Below are 20,903 nucleotides of genomic sequence, written 5' to 3'. Positions count from 1 at the left end.
ATCCGAATGCGAAGACTGTCACTTCCTCTGCTCCTCTCACTTCCCCTGCTCCTCTCACTTCCCCTGCTTCGACTGCTATCACTCCTGCAACTTCAGTACCAGGACCTAACGAATACAAAAAGACCAAGGAAACCAAATTGAAGACGTCGGCAACTCCGTCAAAGAAGACCAAGAAGAGAACCAAACTGATTGGGCTTTTCTTACCTTGCTTTGTTTCGAATGCACATGACGATGAAGTCCTCACCTCCAGGCGTAACTCTCCTAAACCAATCTCGCAAACCTTTGAGGCTCTTAATCAAGCAAATCCAAGTCATCCTTCGAGCCCTACGGCAGCTAATACTGAACGTTCGACTCTCCAGCCCTCACTTTCCAAACGGACTCCAGTCGAAACAGCGAGGCATCTGAGGAACAAGATGAAAAAAGCTCCCACACCTGGCTCATCTCCTCCTCGGTCAAGGAGAACTGGATCGGATGGAGCGATGCCTATCCCAGTCAGTGACACGGTTACACCAGCTGGAGCGGCTGCAGCTGCATCTGCAGCCAACGCAGGAGGTGGAGGAGTCAAACTACCTGAGGATGAGACAGAGGGTGTCTTGAGCGGTGCAGTTGTTCCACCAGGAACAGAAGGCAACTTACCGAAGAAGACTCCATCCTCTTCTCGACTACTCGCAAGGAATCATTCACATGCCGATAGTCTAGGCAAGGTGGCAATGGTTGATGAGACGGATGTAGAGAGTGGTGAAGATGAGGAAGAGGATGATCTAGAGGATAGTGAGGATGACGAAGAAGACCGTATAGTGGCTATGGGTGGAATGGGAATCCCGGTTGGTGAAGATGGTGTAGCTAGACCGCTTCTGGCTCCATTGGACTTGACAGTTCATCAAGGGAGGAAGTGTTTAGTATTGGATTTGGACGAGACATTGGTGCATTCTAGTTTCAAAGTATGCATTATTCACTTTCTATCTCTCCTGTTGAATGAAACTCTGTCCTCGGATCTTGACCATTCATGACCTTCTCTTTCCAACACAGATGATTCCACAATCAGATTTTGTAGTCCCAGTAGAGATCGAGAACGCAGTTCATAATGTATACGTCATCAAGCGACCTGGGGTAGATGAGTTCATGAGGAAGATGGGCGAGATTTATGAAGTAGTCGTGTTCACTGCCTCATTGTCGAAATACGCAGATCCCGTGCTCGATATGCTCGATATCCATCATGTTGTCAAACATCGTCTGTTTAGAGAAAGTTGTTATAACCACAAAGGAAATTATGTCAAGGTAAGCTTTTGTGGTAGATCAGAAGAATCCAAAACGGATCATCATCTCTGACTTTGTTTCATCTTTATAGGATTTGTCACAACTCGGAAGACCGATTGGGGATACAATCATCATTGATAACTCACCTGCTTCGTATATCTTTCATCCAAGCAACGCTGTACCAGTCTCGTCATGGTTCAATGATCCACATGACACTGAGTAGGTTATCCTCTTTCAAACTCAAACAACCAAGCGTGTATCATTTACTGACCAAGCATTGTATCACGTTGACAGGTTAGCAGATCTTGCCGCGTTCCTTGCCGATATCGCAAACGTACCTGATGTTCGATCAATCTTGGATCCACGACTTTAATTCATCTATTTCATTTTAATCATTTACTGTCACTCTTTTCACCAGATACCCGAGTTTCAACTCCCTCTTTCGATCTTGCCTTGCCTGAGACATTCCTTCTCTTCCTTTTAATTAATCATCCTCACATTAGCTTTTTATAGAAGGAAGAACTTTTTGATATCTATCACCACTATTTACAGTTTCAGCTCATCTGTCTCTTGTGATTCTTTTCTTTTTTTTTTTGGTTTTCGATCTTTGTTACTTTTTTTCTTCGGTTTACTCATCTATTTAATGCACAGTTTTTTTTCCCATTCGTAATTTATCTATTTTTCATTTTCTCTCTCTTTCTTTTGACCTCATCTTCTGCTGTGCTTCTCTCAAATCTCTCTTCCCTAATCAACCACACACACACACACAGAAGGAGAAGACAATAAACAATAAATCACCAAAAAAAAGACCCCGAGATGAGCTTTCGATTTTTTTTTCATGGCTCTTCTTTCATTTGGGTTATATCTGGTTCATTCCACACATCCATCTTTTTGTTCTTTAGCAAGTATTTGAATGAAGTGGGAAGTTTTTTCAAATTTTGATTTATCTCCCCTTCACTCTTCTTTGGAGTTCACTTTTTTTTTTTTGATTGTATGTTTCTTTAAATAGAATAGAGTCTTTGAGAGCAGAGGGATGGATTTGAGTTTTTTGAGTGAACTGACTTGATTCTCTCAGATTTGGGATTCAGATTTTCTTTTTTCTCTTTGGCTTGATCAGTTTTTTTTTTTTTTGATTTGTTTGCTGATTTCTTGATTATCTCATGATGAGTGGTAGTAGAATGTTTTTTTTCTCTCTCTGTCTCTTGTTCTCTCTGATTTTTTTTTTTGAAAATGGAAGTAAGAAGAGGACCCTAAGAAATTTTTTTTTATCTTTCATGATTTTCTAGTCTTGTCTAGTTTAAATTTATTTATCTTTTTTTTTTTTTTTCATCATTTTGTTGAAGTTTTTTTTTTTTTTTTTCTTTAGTAAAGGTTTTTTGAAGATGAAAAGGGATGATGGATACAAGTTTTAAGTTTTGGTTTAGTTTTTGATTTCTTCTTCTTTAATATACACATTCATTTTTGTCACTCGTTTGATTTTTTACTTTTTTTTTTACATATGATCATTTTTTTTACATCAATTTGATTTTTTTTACTTTGGTTTGGGGATTTCTACTTTTTGTTGAGTGTCTGGTGATTGTGATCATAGGATGTGAGAGACACTTTTTTGAGAGGATGAGGTGGGTTGGTTTTGAGAGGGTTGAGAGGACTTTTAGGGTGAGGTGTGAGTATATCATTATGGGATCATGAGTAAAAGTGTGAGTGTTTGAGTAATGAAGGTTTAGTTCAAGTTTCATTGAGTAAAGCTGGAGTAAAGAAGATGTTCTGATTGATTTGAATTTGGTTTAAGAGGTCTTCTGATTGCAAGAGCTTACTTGAGATTGAATGTAAAGGATTTTTCATTCCCATCCCTTTGAAATGTTGTAGTGAACAAACCTTTGATACTTGAATGACTTAATCATTCAAGCATAGAATGGTATCTTGATTCAATCCTTAATTAGCCATTGGTCATGCTCTAAAGCATAATGGAAGTCATATTATTGGGAATCACTTTTTAATCTTGTGAACACTGACAGACACATGTTTTTACCTCTTAGATCATGATTTAGATGGTCCAGGTACTGGGTAGCCCAGAGTTCCAGCCCTTGGTGCTTATTGCCCTTCTACACATTTTCAAAGACATCTTTTTTGGTTTAAGCACTCTTCAATTAGCCATAGATCAATGACGGAAGACAGAATAAAAGTTATATATTTGAGAATCAGATCTTAATCTTGTGAACAGATATAGTACCTTTTACATCATGATGAGAGGGTACCAGAGCTTTGGTTATTTGTATTTTATACACTCTGTAACAGTACACATATGTTTCAGGTCAGCCTCAGGTGGGCTGAGCCTGGAAGGTTAATATAGATGATCTTGAGTTAGATATGATATTAGTATGATTGCTTTTGGTTGACTTATACCACAAGTCCATCATAAGATACCAGATAATGTGGAGAAGAAGTATTGAGTAAAAGTTTGTTTAGCTAACAAGATGGACTGTTTCTTTTTACATTGTACATTGGATCATTTGATTTGTCCTTTTAAGTTTTGGATGCTTTGATAGATCAAGAATGGTGGGAATTGGATGGTTTGTGTTTGAAATATGTTTGTGCAAAGTAGAGGAATACCTTTTTGAGAATGCCTAAGCATTCTTAAAGGCCCCAATTAGCAAGAGTGAGATTTCTTGGTCCTTGCCACTGCTCACTTACTTTGTGGGAAACCTGACCAAGCACCCATCTGGCTGTCAGGTTCCATCCTGGATCAGGTATCAAAGATCAAACTAAGGGTTATGTTAGTGACATGTTGGTGAGTGTTTGGTCACACAACTTGATAGTCAGCATGAGGCATGAGGAAATGGAGATACCAACAGGATAATTAAGCACAGGGGTCCTCAAAGCCACAAAGTTTTGGTCAACATGTTAGTTTTTACTAAAATCCTAGGTTTAAAATAAGTTGGAATCTACGCTTTGACTTTGAGTACCACAATTTCCACATTCAACCATGCTCTAATTGAGACCACCTGTGTTGGTTGAAGAAATTATGGAGGGATCATTTGACTTATAATCTTTTGATAGATATTGAACATTTCTTTATTGAGGTCTATGAAAAACTGTGTTATTGTTTGACTTTTATGTGCCTCAATGATTTTTTGATCAGATCTCTTTACAGAATTAAAGAACTTGAACTCCAGGGTTCTGTCTGAATCCAGGGGATTTTTTTTGTCTTTGTGTGTTTGACCAATGGAGGGAACCAGAGAATGACCCAGTGCTTGTGATTCTGTTAAATCTTGTTTGCGATTATTTTCAGGTACTGCTTGCACTTCTCCCCTTTCTTGATACAATTTCTCGCATTTAACCAATAAATTTTCATAGTCTAATCTTGAAGAGAGATTCCTTGTAGGTTAAATACTCTGCCCATTGTCACAGGACTTGAAATGATACTTTTAAAGATATGATTGTTTTTTGTGCAAAGCATAGAGCATATGCCATTAGACTATCAGGCTTTAAGAAGTAATGAGGAATCTTTGTAGTGTCTTCAATTAACTTCAACAATTCCTCATGATTCCAGATTTGTCAATTCGTGGTTCAAGTAGTTCTTGAGGAAATTCCATGCCTCATCAAGCAAAATATCCATTAATGGAAAAACATCTGTACCTTTGCAGATCACATTCACGCTTGCAAGAACTCCCAAACAAAGCCAGTCCTAATTCTCTCAAGACTTATTCTGAGTTGTTTGTCATAGCCAATGTGTTTGGATTGCTCTGAGTTTTTTATCCAGTAAATCCTTTCAATTCCTCAAAGTAAGCTTTGGTACCTTCAGACAACCCAGATTTCTTCCCCAATGCTGATTTTGATTGCCATTGAAGAACTGTCCAAACAGCCTTTTGGTTCACCTTGCCATTGCCAATAGATGGAGCATTGTCCAAGGGTTCACTTTCCTGAGGCAGCCTGAGATCTATTCCTGATAGAGTTTGCATTAGTATTACCCTTTGAGGAAAAGCAGGGACTTGTTTACATTTAATGAGAATTGAATCTCATTCAGCTAGTGTACAACTTATATACAGGGGCAAGTTTACAAATATTGTACAAGGCATGCCCCGATCCTGGAAATGTATACAAGGGGATAATGAGACGGCTAAGAACCTTTGGGTCTTGTGGCTCATGGTAAGATATACCAGAGAAGTACCGGATAAGTAAGGATATGGATGAGAATCTCATCCAATACAAACAAAACTATATGTGAACGTCACCATCGGGCTCTGTAGAAAGGAACAAGGAGCATGATTTCAGGATCAAATACTTCAAAGGACCGTAAAGAGTTTTTGTAACTCACCTATGAATTGTATGCGAGGGTCTTCTGATAGAGTTTGGATAGCACCATCCCGAATTGAGACAGAAAATCCCTTAAGCAGAAAAGAATCATATTTATATCGAATGCTACCACCTACAAAAGATCCAGAAGTTAGAAAAATGGTAAGAATGATTCTGTTTTGAAGTCGAAAAGTTTAATCTACCTTTTTTCTTCAGTTGCCTTTCGTACTCATTCAACTCTTCTGTAAAGTCAAAGAGAGAGTATCAGTAAGAATCATCGACATCTAAATAAAGGATCAGCTTACCTTCTGTTATCTCGGGATTCAAACTAACTGGATTCAAATTGAAGAGTTTGATAAGCTCATTGAACTTTGAAGGATGCAGTGATTTTGACTCACTGATATAGTTATTCTTCGGTTCATCGGAATGTAGAGCGTTTTCATTATTTGATCCTTCGGTTGAAGTTTGTGATCCTTCTTCTTTCTTTGCCTCTGTATCTGATGATTCAGGACTCGAAGCTGAAGAGATAGCTGTACTACTACTAGCAGTCACAATTTCAGTCGTCGAAGTGGTTTCCGGTTCTTCAGATTCTAGAGGTTCTACAGCCTCATCTGGGCAACTTGTGTCGAGGGTAGGAGGAGTTTCTGAGGCCATGTGTGGGGATGATTGCTTAGATTCTTTACCTTTTAAATTACTTTACGATCGTGCTCAGCATTGATTTATTGAGTGGTGGAGATGAAAGACCCAGGTGGGTTGATGACGATCTCAAGGGAAAACACGTGACACTCAGTCTCAAAAGTCATTGACCGACACGGTACTACTACCGGTGACCCGTGACCGGAAGTGAAATGAAGTCTCAGCAAGAAAATTCCAAATTCCGGATCAAACACCCACTACTCAAAGTTATACACCATCAAATATCATTATCAAGATTAAAGCCATGAGAATTCCTTGTCAAAGATTAACAAGAAGTGCTGATAAGAAATTATTAGTAATAGCATCTAATGCTCATCTTCAAGTAGCAGATTTAGGAAATGGTCAAATCATATCTACGCATGTATCTGATCCAAAGTCACCAAATCATACCAATGGATCTCACTCTGGCTTAATCCGTTTAATGGCCATCCATCAACAAAAAATTGAATCAACTGGTCAAACTCGTTCACTCTTGATTAGTACTGGTGAAGATAAACTTTTGAATACTTGGGAATTACCTGAATTGCGGCTTTTACAATCTAGGTAAGTTTTAATAATATTGTGCACAAGCTTCAAAATCAACAAGTTGACATCAATTTTGAGTTGTTTTGTAATCAATAGAGCACTATCCAAACGCGCAACTGCTCTCTTGATCTCTCCTAATGGTAAACATATCGTGATTGGTGACAAGTCTGGAGATATCTACAAGTCAGGTCCTCATACCTTCCCGCACTAAATCACTCGGACGCATGTTGATGATGAAATCCTCACAGTCTTCCGATCGAAGGATCTGAAAATCTAGTCTTTGCATCGGATCCTGACGAAGAACTCAAAGAGAGTACACCAGAAAAAACAACAAAGGATCAGCCCACGAAACCTACAATCGCATTGGCACCTATCGGTGGTCACGTTTCGATCCTTACATCTCTCACTTTCATCCCCATTCAACCTACCCCACTTCTCGTCTCTGCGGATCGCGACGAACATGTCAGACTTTCGCGCTATCCTAATGCCTGGTCTATCGAAAGTTTTCTTCTAGGCCATCAACGTTTTGTAGGCGCACTTCTCTGGGTACCTGATAATAGTGGACAAACTGGAGTTCTTATCAGTGGTGGAGGGGATGATGAAATCTATGTTTGGGATGTTAAAGAAGCTAAATTGAAGCAAAAGATTTTCGTCAAAGGACTTTCAGCTGGGTTAAAAGTTCAGCCTGAAAAAGAAGCATGGTTCATCAAATCGAGAAAAAATCAAAAACGTCAACAGAATAAGGTTGAGAATGGTGAGGCGAAAGTGCCCGTGAAGATTGGCGCTCCATGTGATCCACCAACTGCAGATAAGTCGACAAAACCTACCGAAAACCAGAAAGCCGATGAACCATCGGAAGCTTGCACAGAAAAAAAACCTATATCACCAGAAATGTGTATTAACAACATGATCTGCACTAGTGGGGCCAAGGCAGATGATGAGCGATATGTTATTGTATCTTCAGTTGGGTAAGTCGGATTTTTCTTGATAACTAGTGTCTCAAATTTTAGGTCTGATGACCACTGCAGTTCATCAGTAGTAGCCGTATTATCGGTTTCATCTATTTTGTCTCCTACTGGTGATAATTCGGTTGAAGTCCGCTACCATGACTTCAATCTACCAGTTCTTGACATGGTGGATACGTCCAACCATGAATTATTGGTATCAGTCGATCAATCACACAAAACTGAACAAAATCTCGAACCAAAAGGTTCTCTAAGAGGTTTAGTCATTAACCAGGATCGGGTGAGTCTAAATTATATAGTTCGAGTATTTCGGACTAAGTGCTCAGTTTTTACATTTGTTTTGCTTCAGATTTCCGAATCACAAACCATCATATCCGGTTTAGACAACTTGAATACAAATTGCTCAATTGAAGGTAAACCACCCATTCTATCATCCTTGAATGTAGCTTTATCTTATTGACGAATTGAATGTTTTGAACCAATAGAGTCTAGCACAAACCCTATACCAACATCAACTATATTATACCCAGAGTTATTACTCTTTCACAAAGGACCACAACCATTTGATCGAGAGGATGGTCAAAATGATGATACAAATAAACCACCACCTATGAAGAAAAATAAACAAACACCTAATCAGAATGGTAAAGGGAAAAAGAAGGAAGGTAGAATGTTGAGTAATCAAAGAGTTGGTGATTTATTACAGTCTAAAACTACTTGAGAATGGAGTGAGATGTTTGAAAAAGTGATGCGCTATCAAAGCACAAAATGTATATAGCTACCGTAGATTATGTTTGCAAATTTGTTCAAGTCAATCGCACCACGGTCATTAGATGTCCGCGTTTATAGTCCAGCTATGTATCAAAATGGTCATAAATACATACTTGCCAATGCCAGCAGTAGGACAATTTCAAAGCGGGACGACAAGGTAGCTTGAAAGGGTTCTAGAAAGTTTGAGTCAATACTATCCATAACTTCGCTCTCATTGTGAGCAAAAGTGAGGTGGGCGATTGCTGTACACGGATAATGGATATCCAGCCTTATCGAGCTACCTGGTTAGGTTAAATCGGATATATACATATCCGCGACCTTCAAGGTGGTATGTATTGCGCTTGTTGTATCTTCACACGATGAACCACTCAGTCTACATATTTCGATTGAAGTTATTAGACTAGAACATGGCCTCTCGAGCAACATCACCGTCACCACCAACAGATCAATTGAAAGAAGATACTGAATCTACGATCGAACCAACTCAACGGATTGCATCACCACCTCCAGTTTTACCTAGTATTACCCAGGAAGATGGAGGAAGTGATACCTTTGGATTCGAATTACTTGAGTTAGCAAGAAAACAAGAAACTGAGAATCAAGCATTACTTCACTTCCTCTCAGGATCAACTGAAACTCCTTCGAAACCTGAATTAACAAAACCTGAATCAAAAGAAAAGGCTATCTCAAGTTTCAATGATCATAAAGGATTAAATTCAGAAGCATTATTAGATGATTTAATTCCTTCAAAAGATCCTTGTTATCTTAATATGAAATTAAGAGATTCATCTGTTTTACTTTTACATTCGATCACAGCTGAAAGTGTTTATTCATTTATAATTTCTTTAGCTAAAGATTGTTATGAAATTTATTTTGGTTCGTCAACAAACCAAAATACTTTAGAAAAGGATCAAGAAGTAAAAGAAGGAAAGAAGGGATTCGAATTTAATGAAGATGAAAAAGAAATGATCATTGAAGAGAATTGGATTAGGATTAAGAAATCTATTGAAAAGAATCGAAATAGTTTATGTTCTAATGCCAGATTAGAATCACAACTTTTAGTTGCTCAACATGTATGTTTTCTTATTTCCTTCATTATTTCAAGAAATCCTCTCGTCTTATCTAAATTCGTTCCTTAACCTTTTTAATTAGTTCAAAAAGACTTACTAACTAGTAATCATCTTTCTTTTATTGCGATTGCAGTTACTCGAAGCTAGATCAAGGTCTTCTTCTTCTTCAACAACAACAGATAATCTAAATTATGCAGATCAAATAGCTGAAGAAGTTTCAACTGAATTAAATCAATTGGTGAAAACTAGAGAAGAATCTATTGAAGAAGGAACAAAGATTAGAGAATTGATTAGTGTGACTGGTAATGTGTTTTGGGATAAAGTGAAGATTCCTTTATTATCTAATCCTTGAAATTTCATCTTGATGATGAGTAATTTTTTGATGTGATTTGTGTTGATCATGAACGTTGTTTGGTTAGAGTAATATTTGACTGGTGAAGATGGCTGTGGTTTGGATTATATGTTATTGATTATCAAGGGCTTAAGGATTTTTCGAATTGAGATGGCTTTCAGCTGCGTGCAAGATTTATTTGTAGGAAGTCTGACTCTATTATTTTCCAAAAATATTTTTTAGTGGTGCAGGGTATCAGATGATTGAGAAATATCACATTGTGAATTTATATAATATGTAATGTTCATTGACAAAGATATTTCTTTGAAGGTTTTTCATTGCCAAGAATGTGACTTCTTTCAAAGCAATTGAATTTGAGCTTGACAGATACTACAATTATCTTGATCTCAACACTGTGTATCTAGATCTGAAGCTTCAAAAATCTTATGTTTTTGAATCTATCTCACTACATTACTTATGAGGATAAAGACACTTGATGGGGATATGCTTCCCAGTTGACCTCAATAGAATCAATTACAATGTATTTCCAAGTCACCAGAGTCACCAAAATTTATAAATATCAAAAGCAGGGGCCCCTGGTCTTTTGATTAGAATTGAAGACTGTTCCTCATCTCTAGAAAAAAAATATGAACTGAATGTTTCCTTGAAAAGTTGTAGCTGGAAGGCTTTGGAAAACACTGTTTGTAAGCTTCAGTGAGGGTAATTAGTGGGTCAGGACTGCTTTTACTTACAAAAAGGCCAAGCCTTTTACCTAAAACAATGTGGTGTAGTTCCCAGATCCAGGTGGTGTGGTAGATGGTGTAATTCTGGCGGCCAAAGTTTAAACCACCCTACAAAATGGGACTAATGCTGAGCCAAGGGTATATTTGAGCTTACTTCACTGCCAAAAAAATATGTGGCTGTTTAAATTCCAGGTGTGCTCATATACATATTTCTGGGTGTCCATTAAGGTGGTGGATGATTCTAGAATTTCTTTGGCCTTGACAAAAGCCTCGGATCAAATCTTGCATCCCACATCTGAGGACATTCATCCAAGGACACCTTGGAATTTGAATCCAAGACATCATTGTTGGTAGCACTTTTGTATTGGACTCACACTGTGGGTTCTAATTTATGGTGGCTCATGTCAAGACATTTGTAACTCTGAATCAATTTTTCACGTCTTTGACCCCACAATTCTGTAACAGCCAGTGAAAAATCCAAACTTCTATGGTGAAAATATAAGAAAATCGTCTTTGTTTGGGCTGAGAAATCATTTTTGGAATTAGATTGTAAAGAAGTCTTTTGGAATTGTATCCATTTTCTCAAAAAATCTAGATTTTTGGTGGGCCATAGATTTTGGCTCAAAACTTATGGTTACCACAGTCTTGACATGCCCCACTATCCATATGAAGTTCCGGTTGCTGGGCAGTTGAGACAAAAATGCAGAATTTGCAGACAAACAAGGAATGATGGTATTCTACCTAGATATGAAAGGGAAATGGCAGACCTCACAGATAATGCTAAAATATTGTGATTGATACTGTGATAGGTGAAGTACAAAGAACCTTTTGGAAGAACACTCTTGTATTCAAGAAACTGTTTAGTAAGGCAACAAGGTGGAAAGATGTTTAGCTGAAAATATCAGATGAAACACAATGTAAGATATCTCCTACAACAGCTAGAAATGTATTGAAAGAAGTTCAAAATATCCAGAAACTTAAAAGGAGTGTGCAGACAAACTCCTCTGGTGGTTTGAATTTGGTTGTTTCCCTTAATTGATTGGAAATCATTGATCATCCAATTGGATGCACTTGATTTTCATTTTTTCCCGGTGTGGGGGTAAAACATTGAGGTTTGAAGACATGGTGTTACTATCACTTCTTATTGAATCATACCACAAGTCCACAAGGTACCATATAGGCCTGCAAGGGAAAGCATTATCACAAGACAGTCTATGCAGGTAATGAAGTGTTTCCTTGACGTTGGCCCATTCAATCTCATCTTTTGCATCCTTTGGTGGATCAAAAAATATTGGATGTGCAGTTTCTGAAATATATCTATGCCATGTAGAAAAATAGGATTTCAAGAATTCCCAGCCATTTTCATAAATATCATCCCAAGCCATGGGGGAGGTTTTTTCTGGATGCATGAGCCCCAACAAGCCTATGAAGGAGGGTGTGATTGACTCTTGGGCAGCTCTCATTGCACCCTCAACTATGGCCCAACTAAGACCCACTTTGTTGGTTGGAGCATCTATGGATTGACCAATTGGTCTCATATTTCCTTGATAGCTGTCCCACATCATTTTACTGAAGTCGGTGAAAAAATTTGCAACTGCTTGACTTCTTTGTGCCCCAATAATTTGATTTCCAGATCTCTTTATAAAGCTGGAGAACTTTCTGAGGGCAAATGTTTGTCCTCCAGTGTTTGTATCAATTAATGAAACTGGGGGAGTATCTAATTGATTTGAGTGTGTGGGGTTTCTAGCTCGGATCTTTTTTTCTTCTCCCCTTTCTTGATACAATCTTGCACAGTCAACTGATAGAGATGCAGGGTCCAATGATATTCTGGATATAACTTGCTTATAAGTTGATAATCTTTTCCAATCTCTTATCACTTTTAATGTCAGGCTTGAAGGCATGTTTGTTTGTTTTGATAGGCTTAGGGTGTATATCATGAGTTGGCCAGGCTTTAAGAAGTGTTGATTGGGTTTTGTTTTGTTCAAAGTCAGTTCCAATAATTTCGCATGATCAACCCACAAGATTTCTTGATCCAGGTAAGATTGTAGAAAATTCCATGCATCCTCAAGCAAAAGGGGTATCAATGGTGAAAACTGCGCCCCTCTAAAGCTCACATTCACTATTCCAAAGATTCTGAAAACCAGATCAGTCTTGATCTTTTCAAAAGCAATCTCAACTTGTTTTTTGTAATGAGTTTGTTTTGATTGGTTTGAAATGTTTGATATACTATATTCTTTCATTGTCTTAAAGTAAGATTTGATTTCTTCAGACAGCCCATATTTCTTTCCTAATGACAATCTAGCTTGCCATTTGAGGACAGAGTACATGATTCTTCTATCCAACTTCTCATTTTCAATAGATGGAGCTCTTTGCAAGCTTTTCTGAGTTGTCACATCCTGAAATTCTATTCCTGATGAAGTTTTTGTTCTTTTCTCTTGAAGATAAGTAGGGATTTGCTTACGTTTTCCCCTATGATCCTTCATCATGTTTGATGACAAGCTGTATGAATCTGTATGCTCCTGGTCTTCTACTGTTATGGCCTCTGCATGTGGGGTATTCACCCCATCATTTGGAAGGTTATCCTCTCTCTGACCCAGTTCAGATGAAGTAGATGTAGATTCATCTATATAGGGATCATTCAAATCTGGTATGATTGCTTTGGGGTTGACAGGGTTGTCAATCACATCTCTTTGTATTTGATGTTTTGTCCTGGAATTTGAATTCAAAAATATACCTGAAGAAGTGCTGGCATCTTGACCTGATATAGATGGAAAGGTTTGGAGACCAATCATTCCTTCTGGAGATGCAAACAATGATGGATCAGTATCTTGAAGGAATCTTTCATCTAAGAAAGAGGTAGAAATCAAAGAGCCAAAACAAATATAAACCCATAAGATAGGTAATTTTTTGAAGTCAAACATATTTTTATCTCAACACAGTAAGAGGGAAGTGCATGTAAAATAAATATTTTTGGGACCAGTTGATGGTGGTTAATTATCAGATGTCTCAACTTGATCTCACTCTCTTACTTTTATGTACTGAAACACTTTGCTATTGTATTACACATACTCCCTTCACAGATCAAATTTGTTGATGAGTCATTGAAATGTCCCCAAACATGTAACAACAAATTGATATCTAGATATGGTTGCAAACACCAAAGTTGTATTGTCTGGACATCATATCACACACTTTGAAAGTGGTGAAAACACATTTATAACCAAAACATATTGTTAGGGAGAAGCAGAAAGGAAGAAGTGATTGGGATTCAAGAAGATGACAAGGAGATGGCTATTGAGACAGATTGGATGAGAGTCAAAAGATCTATTAAGAGGAGTCAAATGTTTTACATTCTAATTGTAGAGTAGAATCACAACTTTAACTTCTCAGAATGTGTTTTTCTACTTGTGTGGCAATATTCTATTGGATTTTAGTTACTTGAAGCCAGGTCAAGGACATCTTCAACAATCACAGCAGACTATTGGAATTATGCAGATTAAATAGATGGAGAAGGTCCAATGGAATAGAATAAGGATCCTGCTATCTGCCACCCATGCCCAACTTTTGGGAGCTGTAATTCTGAACCCAACATAGTGACAAAGCACAGAACACATCCTGTAATACTAAGATAGATTGAGTTGATGGATTCTAGTGGCCAAACACCTGAAATCTCAAGAAATTCTCCATTCACATGTGTTTTAAATATTACATTCAATCACATCAAAATTTCAGTGAATCATGACACAATGTACCAAAAATCAAGGGAATGATGGTTTGTCAAGTGTGCCCCTGTAAACTAGCAAAATAGTGTTACAAGGGGTACTACAAACTTTTGTATGAATAGCTTTCCAGTGTCCTACTTTAAGTGCTACTAAAGTGCTATGTGGCTTGTTCAAGATGAGGATGCTTGTGGTACCATCAAATTTTGAGTTTGTGGTGTACTCTGCCCCTATATAGCCATCCTTTTGAAGTGTCTCAGAGGTGATTAGACTGAGTTTTATTTCTATCCACTTTGTCTGGTGCATCCTGAAGAGGTGTTCTCCAGTACTTGGATCATTTTCAAATGCTCTGTGATTTTTATTCCTTATGACCTGGAAGCAGATATGCCTGGAATAGTGCTGAAGTAATGACTTGCCCTATTATTCTGGTCATGGAAAAAGAAGTTCAGCTGATATGTTGACTTGATGAGGACTTGGAAACTGTTTGTTATGACTTTATGCTCACTGGATAATGACTATCATAACCTGCTTACAGCTTGATAATAATGGGTCAATGGATTTACAAGAACTGGGCAATATGTGCGTAAGAAATCTGTGATATCTGTTTGATAACTAATCAATAAATATGCAATAATATTCTGATGTTTTTGGTTGCCCTGGCCTGACAGTGACCTGTGATTGGGTTCTGTGTTTGTGTTGCTTGGATGTCTTGTGGTGGCATCACAACACTTACAGGTGTTATGATGTACAGAATGAATCACAACACCACATGATGATTGGGTAGACAAAATTGATGTCAATGGATGTTGGTATCAGGCAAATCAGATTTTTTTGGCTTGGAAGTGAATTTTCATTACACATGACATCAAACAATAGCATGTGTAACTCAATGTGCAAGCGCAAAACACACATTAAAATTGCAGGTCCAATACATGTTGACTGCATCTTGTTGTATATATTGTGCAGAATTTTGCTGTGTTTATCTGCCAAACAACAAAACAAAACAAAAATGCAACTTACTTTGCTGATTGTGTCCAATAATAAGGTAATTCTCTTGATTTCAACTTATCAGATGAATCATGATGTGTTGATGCCGACAGTCAGATATCACCAAAGAAAAACATCCTCAAAGGGGTAAATAGACAAGAATCATAGGAAAGACGTGATGGTACACTTTCTTGCGTCAAACCTCAGTAGCAATGTGTTCTACTGTGTCTGTGGCAAAATGCTCAGCTGATCTTTTTCATTTTATTGTGGAGTATTTGCAATGCCAACTTGAGGGCTGTGATTTGCTTAGCTGCAGCAAAGTTGTCACACAATTCAATTTCTTGCATTGTGCCTTGCATGTTGTGTAACTGATGTGCTATCAATTTGTTGGTATGAGTCTATAAATTAATGCTTGAACAAATGTGCTCTAAGTGCATGTCCATGTCTGCCATGCTAATATGCATAAACTGTTACAACACTTCTGAAAAACACGAGCACATCTTAATGACCACTTATTGCTAGCACCACTTCTCAACCTAAGTTTGTGTTGCCCTTGCAATTCAGTAACTTCTTTTGCACTGAAACAGACTGTCAGTGTGACTAGTGTCTTCCAAAGCTCCATGATTTAATCCGCTTCAAATAGCATCAGCTAGGTTTTCACTTACAAGCCCGTATTTTCCTCATTGAAGTGCTTTGCTTGCTGTGTATTATTCATGGGAATTTCACTAATGATACTATCTCTTTCAATTGATTCTTGGTGATTTTTAGATTTTTACCAAACCCCTTCTTTTATCCATCAACAAATTTGTATAACCTATGGCTCATACATCTCTACTGAGTTGTGAATTTGGACAGTCATTGGGGATGAACACTCTTGAAGGCAGAGATTGAAAACATATGATGGCTATATGTACAGCACTATACTCACGTCAACTTCCACAAGAGTTTCCTGAATTAAGATGTATTACTTACACCACTGAAAACAATGACGGAAACTTGCCCATTCTGTCAATCTTTCTTCTCCCAATTTCAATACAGGAAATAACAACTGATAAATTTTTGTGTAATTACCAATAAAAGACTTCAGCAAAACTATTGCACTTTTTGACTTTGTGTAAGAAACTTTGAATTTCTAGAAAGAAGACAAATATTGTTGAGAATTTTGATTCCAAAGAGTTTTGATGAGTGAAGCTAATGAATTATTTCATTGGTCCATTGAGCTTGTAATCCAATTCCTGATCAGGAAGTGAAACAGTCAGCATCCAATATATGTGAACTTTTCCCCTCAAGATATTTGTGTGATGAAAAAGAAGTTTAGACAAACCAGAATTTCATCTGATGTTAATTCATGACTGAGATGACATTGAACTCCAAAGGATTTAAAGGCTTCAATCAATTTAGAACTGATAGCTTGAGTTTCAGAATGTTTATGTTTAGTGAAGACAATATGTTTGAAATTAGGTACCTTCTTCAAACCATCCGGACCAGAAGACCTCAAAACATATCTCCAATAATAATCACTGTTGTGTAAGTCTGTCACAATCGTTCTGACATTCTTTAACATTGGAACTTCTAACCAAGAAATTTCTGATAAATCCTCATCATAATCTTGACATTGGGTTCGAATCACTCTTAATTTCGGAAAAGTCAAATCGGTAACATCTCTCATGAGTTGTTCGGTAAATGAAGTTGTAAAGAAACCTTCCAGAGTCTCTTTGATAGGTTCCAGAACTTGTTTAAAACCTCTAGTCAATTTAGTATCAGTAAATAATTCGATAGCTTTTATAGTATCTTTTGCAGTTTGAGTAATATATAAATTTACTTCGCGATTATTTTCAACAGGGATCAGAGAAAAGAAACGTAAATTTGGTAAAGTCGCCGGTTTGATAAGAAAAGGTAACAATGTGTCATGGTGAAGTGAAAGATTTTCAAGTTTAGGTATCGTTGAGAATAATTCTGACATTGAATCTTCATCGTACGTTCCATGTTCTTTACCAGATTCATATGAGATGGTCAATGATTTCAAGGCTTTGATACTTTGAATGGCTTTGATCAGATCGGGTGAAGCTGCCATACAACGTATAAAGTGGATGTTCAAAGTCTTCAAGTTCTTCCCGAGTAATTTGATCAATCTTGCTAATTGATCCATTGAAACTGGCAAGGATCTTTTTTCTACTAAAAACCCATTCAGAACAAATTGTAGTCAGTACTTCGAAACACTCATAACTATTCGATCATAACCCAAATCACGAACTTTCTTTCGAAGTCGAACCGTTTCTCCATGCTGGCCCTTCTTCGACTGAATACCATACTCTTTCAATCCTGAGTCTTTTGACAGGACAATCAAACCAAGGCTCAAATAGATCATCTTCCCAATTATCTAATAACACATTCGCACGTCTTGAATCGTTTATTGAAATGGTTTCGAAATAAAATAGTATAACAGCTTTTGACCAAGTTTTAGAAATTAATCTTAAATTGATCAATTCAGCGTATGATGATCTTCTAAGGTATGGTTCTAAAGTAGTTGGCGCCAATGCAAATTCACGTTCTTCATCCAGTTGAATTGTGAATTCTTGTAAGATTTGGATGATAATCTCGAATGGCAATTGATTGAATTCATTCATCGTATCTTCTATCTTTGTCTGACTTCTTGCGTGGTTTTTTAGAAGTGATTGGATTCAAGTTTCTTTCTGAGATTTTCAGCAAACGACCTTTAGACTTCGAGTGCATTCACTTGATCAAGGTCAAATCCGGCTAGAGCCTACAACTTCAAGTCATATGACTTGAGGATATAGGCGCGACGCAAATCAGAAGAAAATAGCGCGTCACCGATCGCATGTTAAATTACTTTCGCTTACATTATGCTCCGAGTCATGTCTATCATTCCACTGATAATTCAAGCGGGTGGCGTAGATGAGCTGGTAAATGGTTTGGGGGTTAAATCGGGCTCCTTTCATTCAAACCCTGCCGCAACCAACCCCGATGACTATTAAATGATATTTGTCTGCATTTTAACATGCTCCGCAACAATAAAAATGAAGAGATGCATAAATCAACCTTGAAAGCATTCAATGTATTTGTTTTTCTTTCGTAAAAAGGAATTCATGCGAGGCAAGTCTTGAAGAAGCTTCGAAGAAGTGTACGATTAGCTACAGAGTATGCGTGCAATGTATCAGAATGAGTGGTTTTAACTTCGTTCCCTCGCAGAGAGAATCGAGTGAATTAGAAAACAGATGGGATCTACATAAATATTAGTGCAAGAGTATACATACAACAACAGAATCAATGCTTGATTAAAATCCATTCAATCAAGGCTTGACAAGAAAGCCATTTCTAAAAAGATGCAAACATACAACACAAGTTTTAAAGGAAAGGGTTATTTCAATTAATACGACCAACAGCTAGTTCCTCCCAGTCAAATCCATTAAACCAAGGATGATTGATAACATCTTTCAAACTTTTGGGTCTAGATTCTTCATGTCTACTCAAAAGAAGTTCCAGTAGATCTTGACAAGGGAGTGAAAGATTCAAAGGATAAAGGATTTCACCTTTAAGAACACTCTTTTCCAAACAATCTCGATCGCAATTCACCAGAGAAGGATGATCCTCGCAATTAGATGCAAAGGGATGGTTTCCAACCATCAGTTCATATAAATCAATTCCAAGTGCATACCAATCTGCCGCTGTCGTATATGGCTCACCACAAAACATTTGAGGAGGCCTGATGATTCGAGCACCACAAGCTTTAGTTGCATGACCATGAACCAGGATAGTAGCAAGACCAAAGTCTGTGATCTTGATTTGATTATTGATAGTCACTAAGATGTTATCGAGTTTAAGATCACGATGTACAATCTTCTTACCTCTCAATGATTCCAACCCACAACAGATTTGAGCAATATAAGACCTAGCAGAAGATTCAGTAAATGAACCTTGAAGTTGAAGTTTTGACCAAAGATCACCACCAGCAACGAACTCTAGTGTAAGAGCTGTACCAAGTGTGATGGGAAATGAACCAAAATATTTAACAAGGAAAGGACAGTCGGAGTCCAAAGATTTTAATACTTCGATTTCTTTTTGAATATTGATTCGAAGATCTCGATGTGTTTGACGTGACTTTTGTGTGATCATCTTTAGAGCAAAACAACCATGACGTTTTCGGCGAGCTAAAAGGACTTCCCCACTGGACCCTCGACCAAGAACTTGATAGAGGTTGAAGTCTGATAGAGTAAGCCCTCCTACGTCAGATGAAGAGGGAATTGAGGAAGATCGGTTGAAGTGTGAAAGGTAAGAGCCCATTGGGGATATATAAGGTTTTTTAGGTGATAAAGATCAAGTAAGGGTTTCAATGAGAATTATGGAAATAGAATGGTCTCAGGAGTTGATGTTCGACTTGAAGGTTGGCGGAAAAGAGTAATGTGGTAGTCAAATATATATATATATATATATATATTCAAGCTGCTGAGGGAGAACAGCTCGAAAATGCTGAGCTTGTTGAAAAGATGCAAAAGCGAAATCAGCTTTGTAAAAACCTTCAGCTCAACCGGCGGATGAGTCAAAGTCGGTTGAAACCTCAACTATAATTTTTGGACAGCTTTATCGAAAAGACATCCTCTTCTTGAGCGTTATCTCACTGGAACTGGTATGCCAATGTGTTCAAATTGAAATTTGTTCAGTCGCCTAGATAACCTACGACAACATCATAGGAATAATTCAACATTCAAAAGTTTCCAACGTAGAAATCTGAAAGAAAACACCTGGCTTGTTTGCTTTCATTTCATGGAGATAACGCAATTGTATCCAACGCCCCTTGTGCTGAGATAAAATAACAATCAGCATTCTGATCCAGCGATTAATTGCCCGTGACGTATCGATGAAAGGAGAACTTCCTTTCGACACTCCTTCTATTGGACTCCTTTCATGTCTTTGGAGAGAAGCATAGGATTTTTTGGCATTCCCAGCTTAATTTGATAAATCTTGCTCCAACACACAGAAGGGAATGTTGTGGGCATGCAAAACCCCAGGAAATTCAATCAATTGGATGGTCATGCCTGATGAGCTCTCCGTTCGGAAAACTGAGACAATGAAAGGCCACACGGCCATTATTAATAAAAACTTGGGAAATTATTCTGTTTAAAGTCGTGACAGGTCAGACCCACTGGAACGCATCATTGGCTTTTGTGTTTGTGGATGGCGAGTGAGAGCTCTGGAACTGGGATGATAGTAGAATATTGTCGATCTTGAGCATTACCTTCTCATGAGATATCGATCAGTGAGATCTCTCAAATTCAAAGAACGTCAAACAAATCACTGAAGTACTACACGCTTTTCTTCAATTACAATTATGATATGATACGGAGATTCTATGTTAGATATCTTATATATCCTATCAATCTCAATATGTCACATGACAATCCTGAGCGGTTTATAAATTACAATGGTCATTTTTTCGTCTTTATCTATAATGATTGAATGATATAAGAGGATTTGATTGATAGGCAAGGGAATGAGATACAGTCGTGTATGAGTATCTGAGTCAGAAC

General features: G+C 37.6%; 5 protein-coding genes across 5 annotated transcripts; 3 read left to right on the top strand and 2 right to left on the bottom strand.

Annotated features, from left to right (window-relative positions):
- Positions 1–812: 812 nt before the first annotated feature.
- On the top strand, positions 813–1,480 carry MELLADRAFT_39109 (uncharacterized protein; the record flags this gene model as incomplete). Its single annotated transcript, XM_007415240.1, has 3 exons — positions 813–941; positions 1,030–1,278; positions 1,349–1,480. The coding sequence occupies 3 exons, from the start codon at positions 813–815 to the stop codon at positions 1,478–1,480; spliced, it is 510 nt and encodes a 169-aa protein (XP_007415302.1).
- A 3,529-nt stretch (positions 1,481–5,009) lies between these two features.
- Positions 5,010–6,204, bottom strand: MELLADRAFT_67100 (uncharacterized protein; the record flags this gene model as incomplete). The annotated part of the gene is made up of 4 exons (XM_007415216.1): positions 5,010–5,200; positions 5,573–5,683; positions 5,754–5,792; positions 5,856–6,204. 4 exons carry the CDS (start codon positions 6,202–6,204, stop codon positions 5,010–5,012), a joined length of 690 nt encoding a protein of 229 aa, XP_007415278.1.
- Positions 6,205–6,490: 286 nt separating this feature from the next.
- Positions 6,491–8,549, top strand: MELLADRAFT_117808 (uncharacterized protein; the record flags this gene model as incomplete). Its single annotated transcript, XM_007415241.1, has 6 exons — positions 6,491–6,789; positions 6,868–6,954; positions 7,020–7,739; positions 7,800–8,016; positions 8,086–8,149; positions 8,222–8,549. 6 exons carry the CDS (start codon positions 6,491–6,493, stop codon positions 8,455–8,457), a joined length of 1,623 nt encoding a protein of 540 aa, XP_007415303.1.
- Positions 8,550–8,914: 365 nt separating this feature from the next.
- Positions 8,915–9,929, top strand: MELLADRAFT_111021 (uncharacterized protein; the record flags this gene model as incomplete). Its single annotated transcript, XM_007415242.1, has 2 exons — positions 8,915–9,580; positions 9,711–9,929. 2 exons carry the CDS (start codon positions 8,915–8,917, stop codon positions 9,927–9,929), a joined length of 885 nt encoding a protein of 294 aa, XP_007415304.1.
- A 1,768-nt stretch (positions 9,930–11,697) lies between these two features.
- On the bottom strand, positions 11,698–13,572 carry MELLADRAFT_67097 (uncharacterized protein; the record flags this gene model as incomplete). The annotated part of the gene is made up of 1 exon (XM_007415215.1): positions 11,698–13,572. The coding sequence occupies one exon, from the start codon at positions 13,570–13,572 to the stop codon at positions 11,698–11,700; it is 1,875 nt and encodes a 624-aa protein (XP_007415277.1).
- Between the last annotated feature and the right edge of the window lie 7,331 nt (positions 13,573–20,903).

Source organism: Melampsora larici-populina (assembly GCF_000204055.1).
Source record: "Melampsora larici-populina 98AG31 unplaced genomic scaffold MELLAscaffold_49, whole genome shotgun sequence".
Classification (NCBI taxonomy): Eukaryota; Fungi; Basidiomycota; class Pucciniomycetes; order Pucciniales; family Melampsoraceae; genus Melampsora; species Melampsora laricis-populina.
This window is presented reverse-complemented; position numbering and strand designations above follow the sequence as displayed.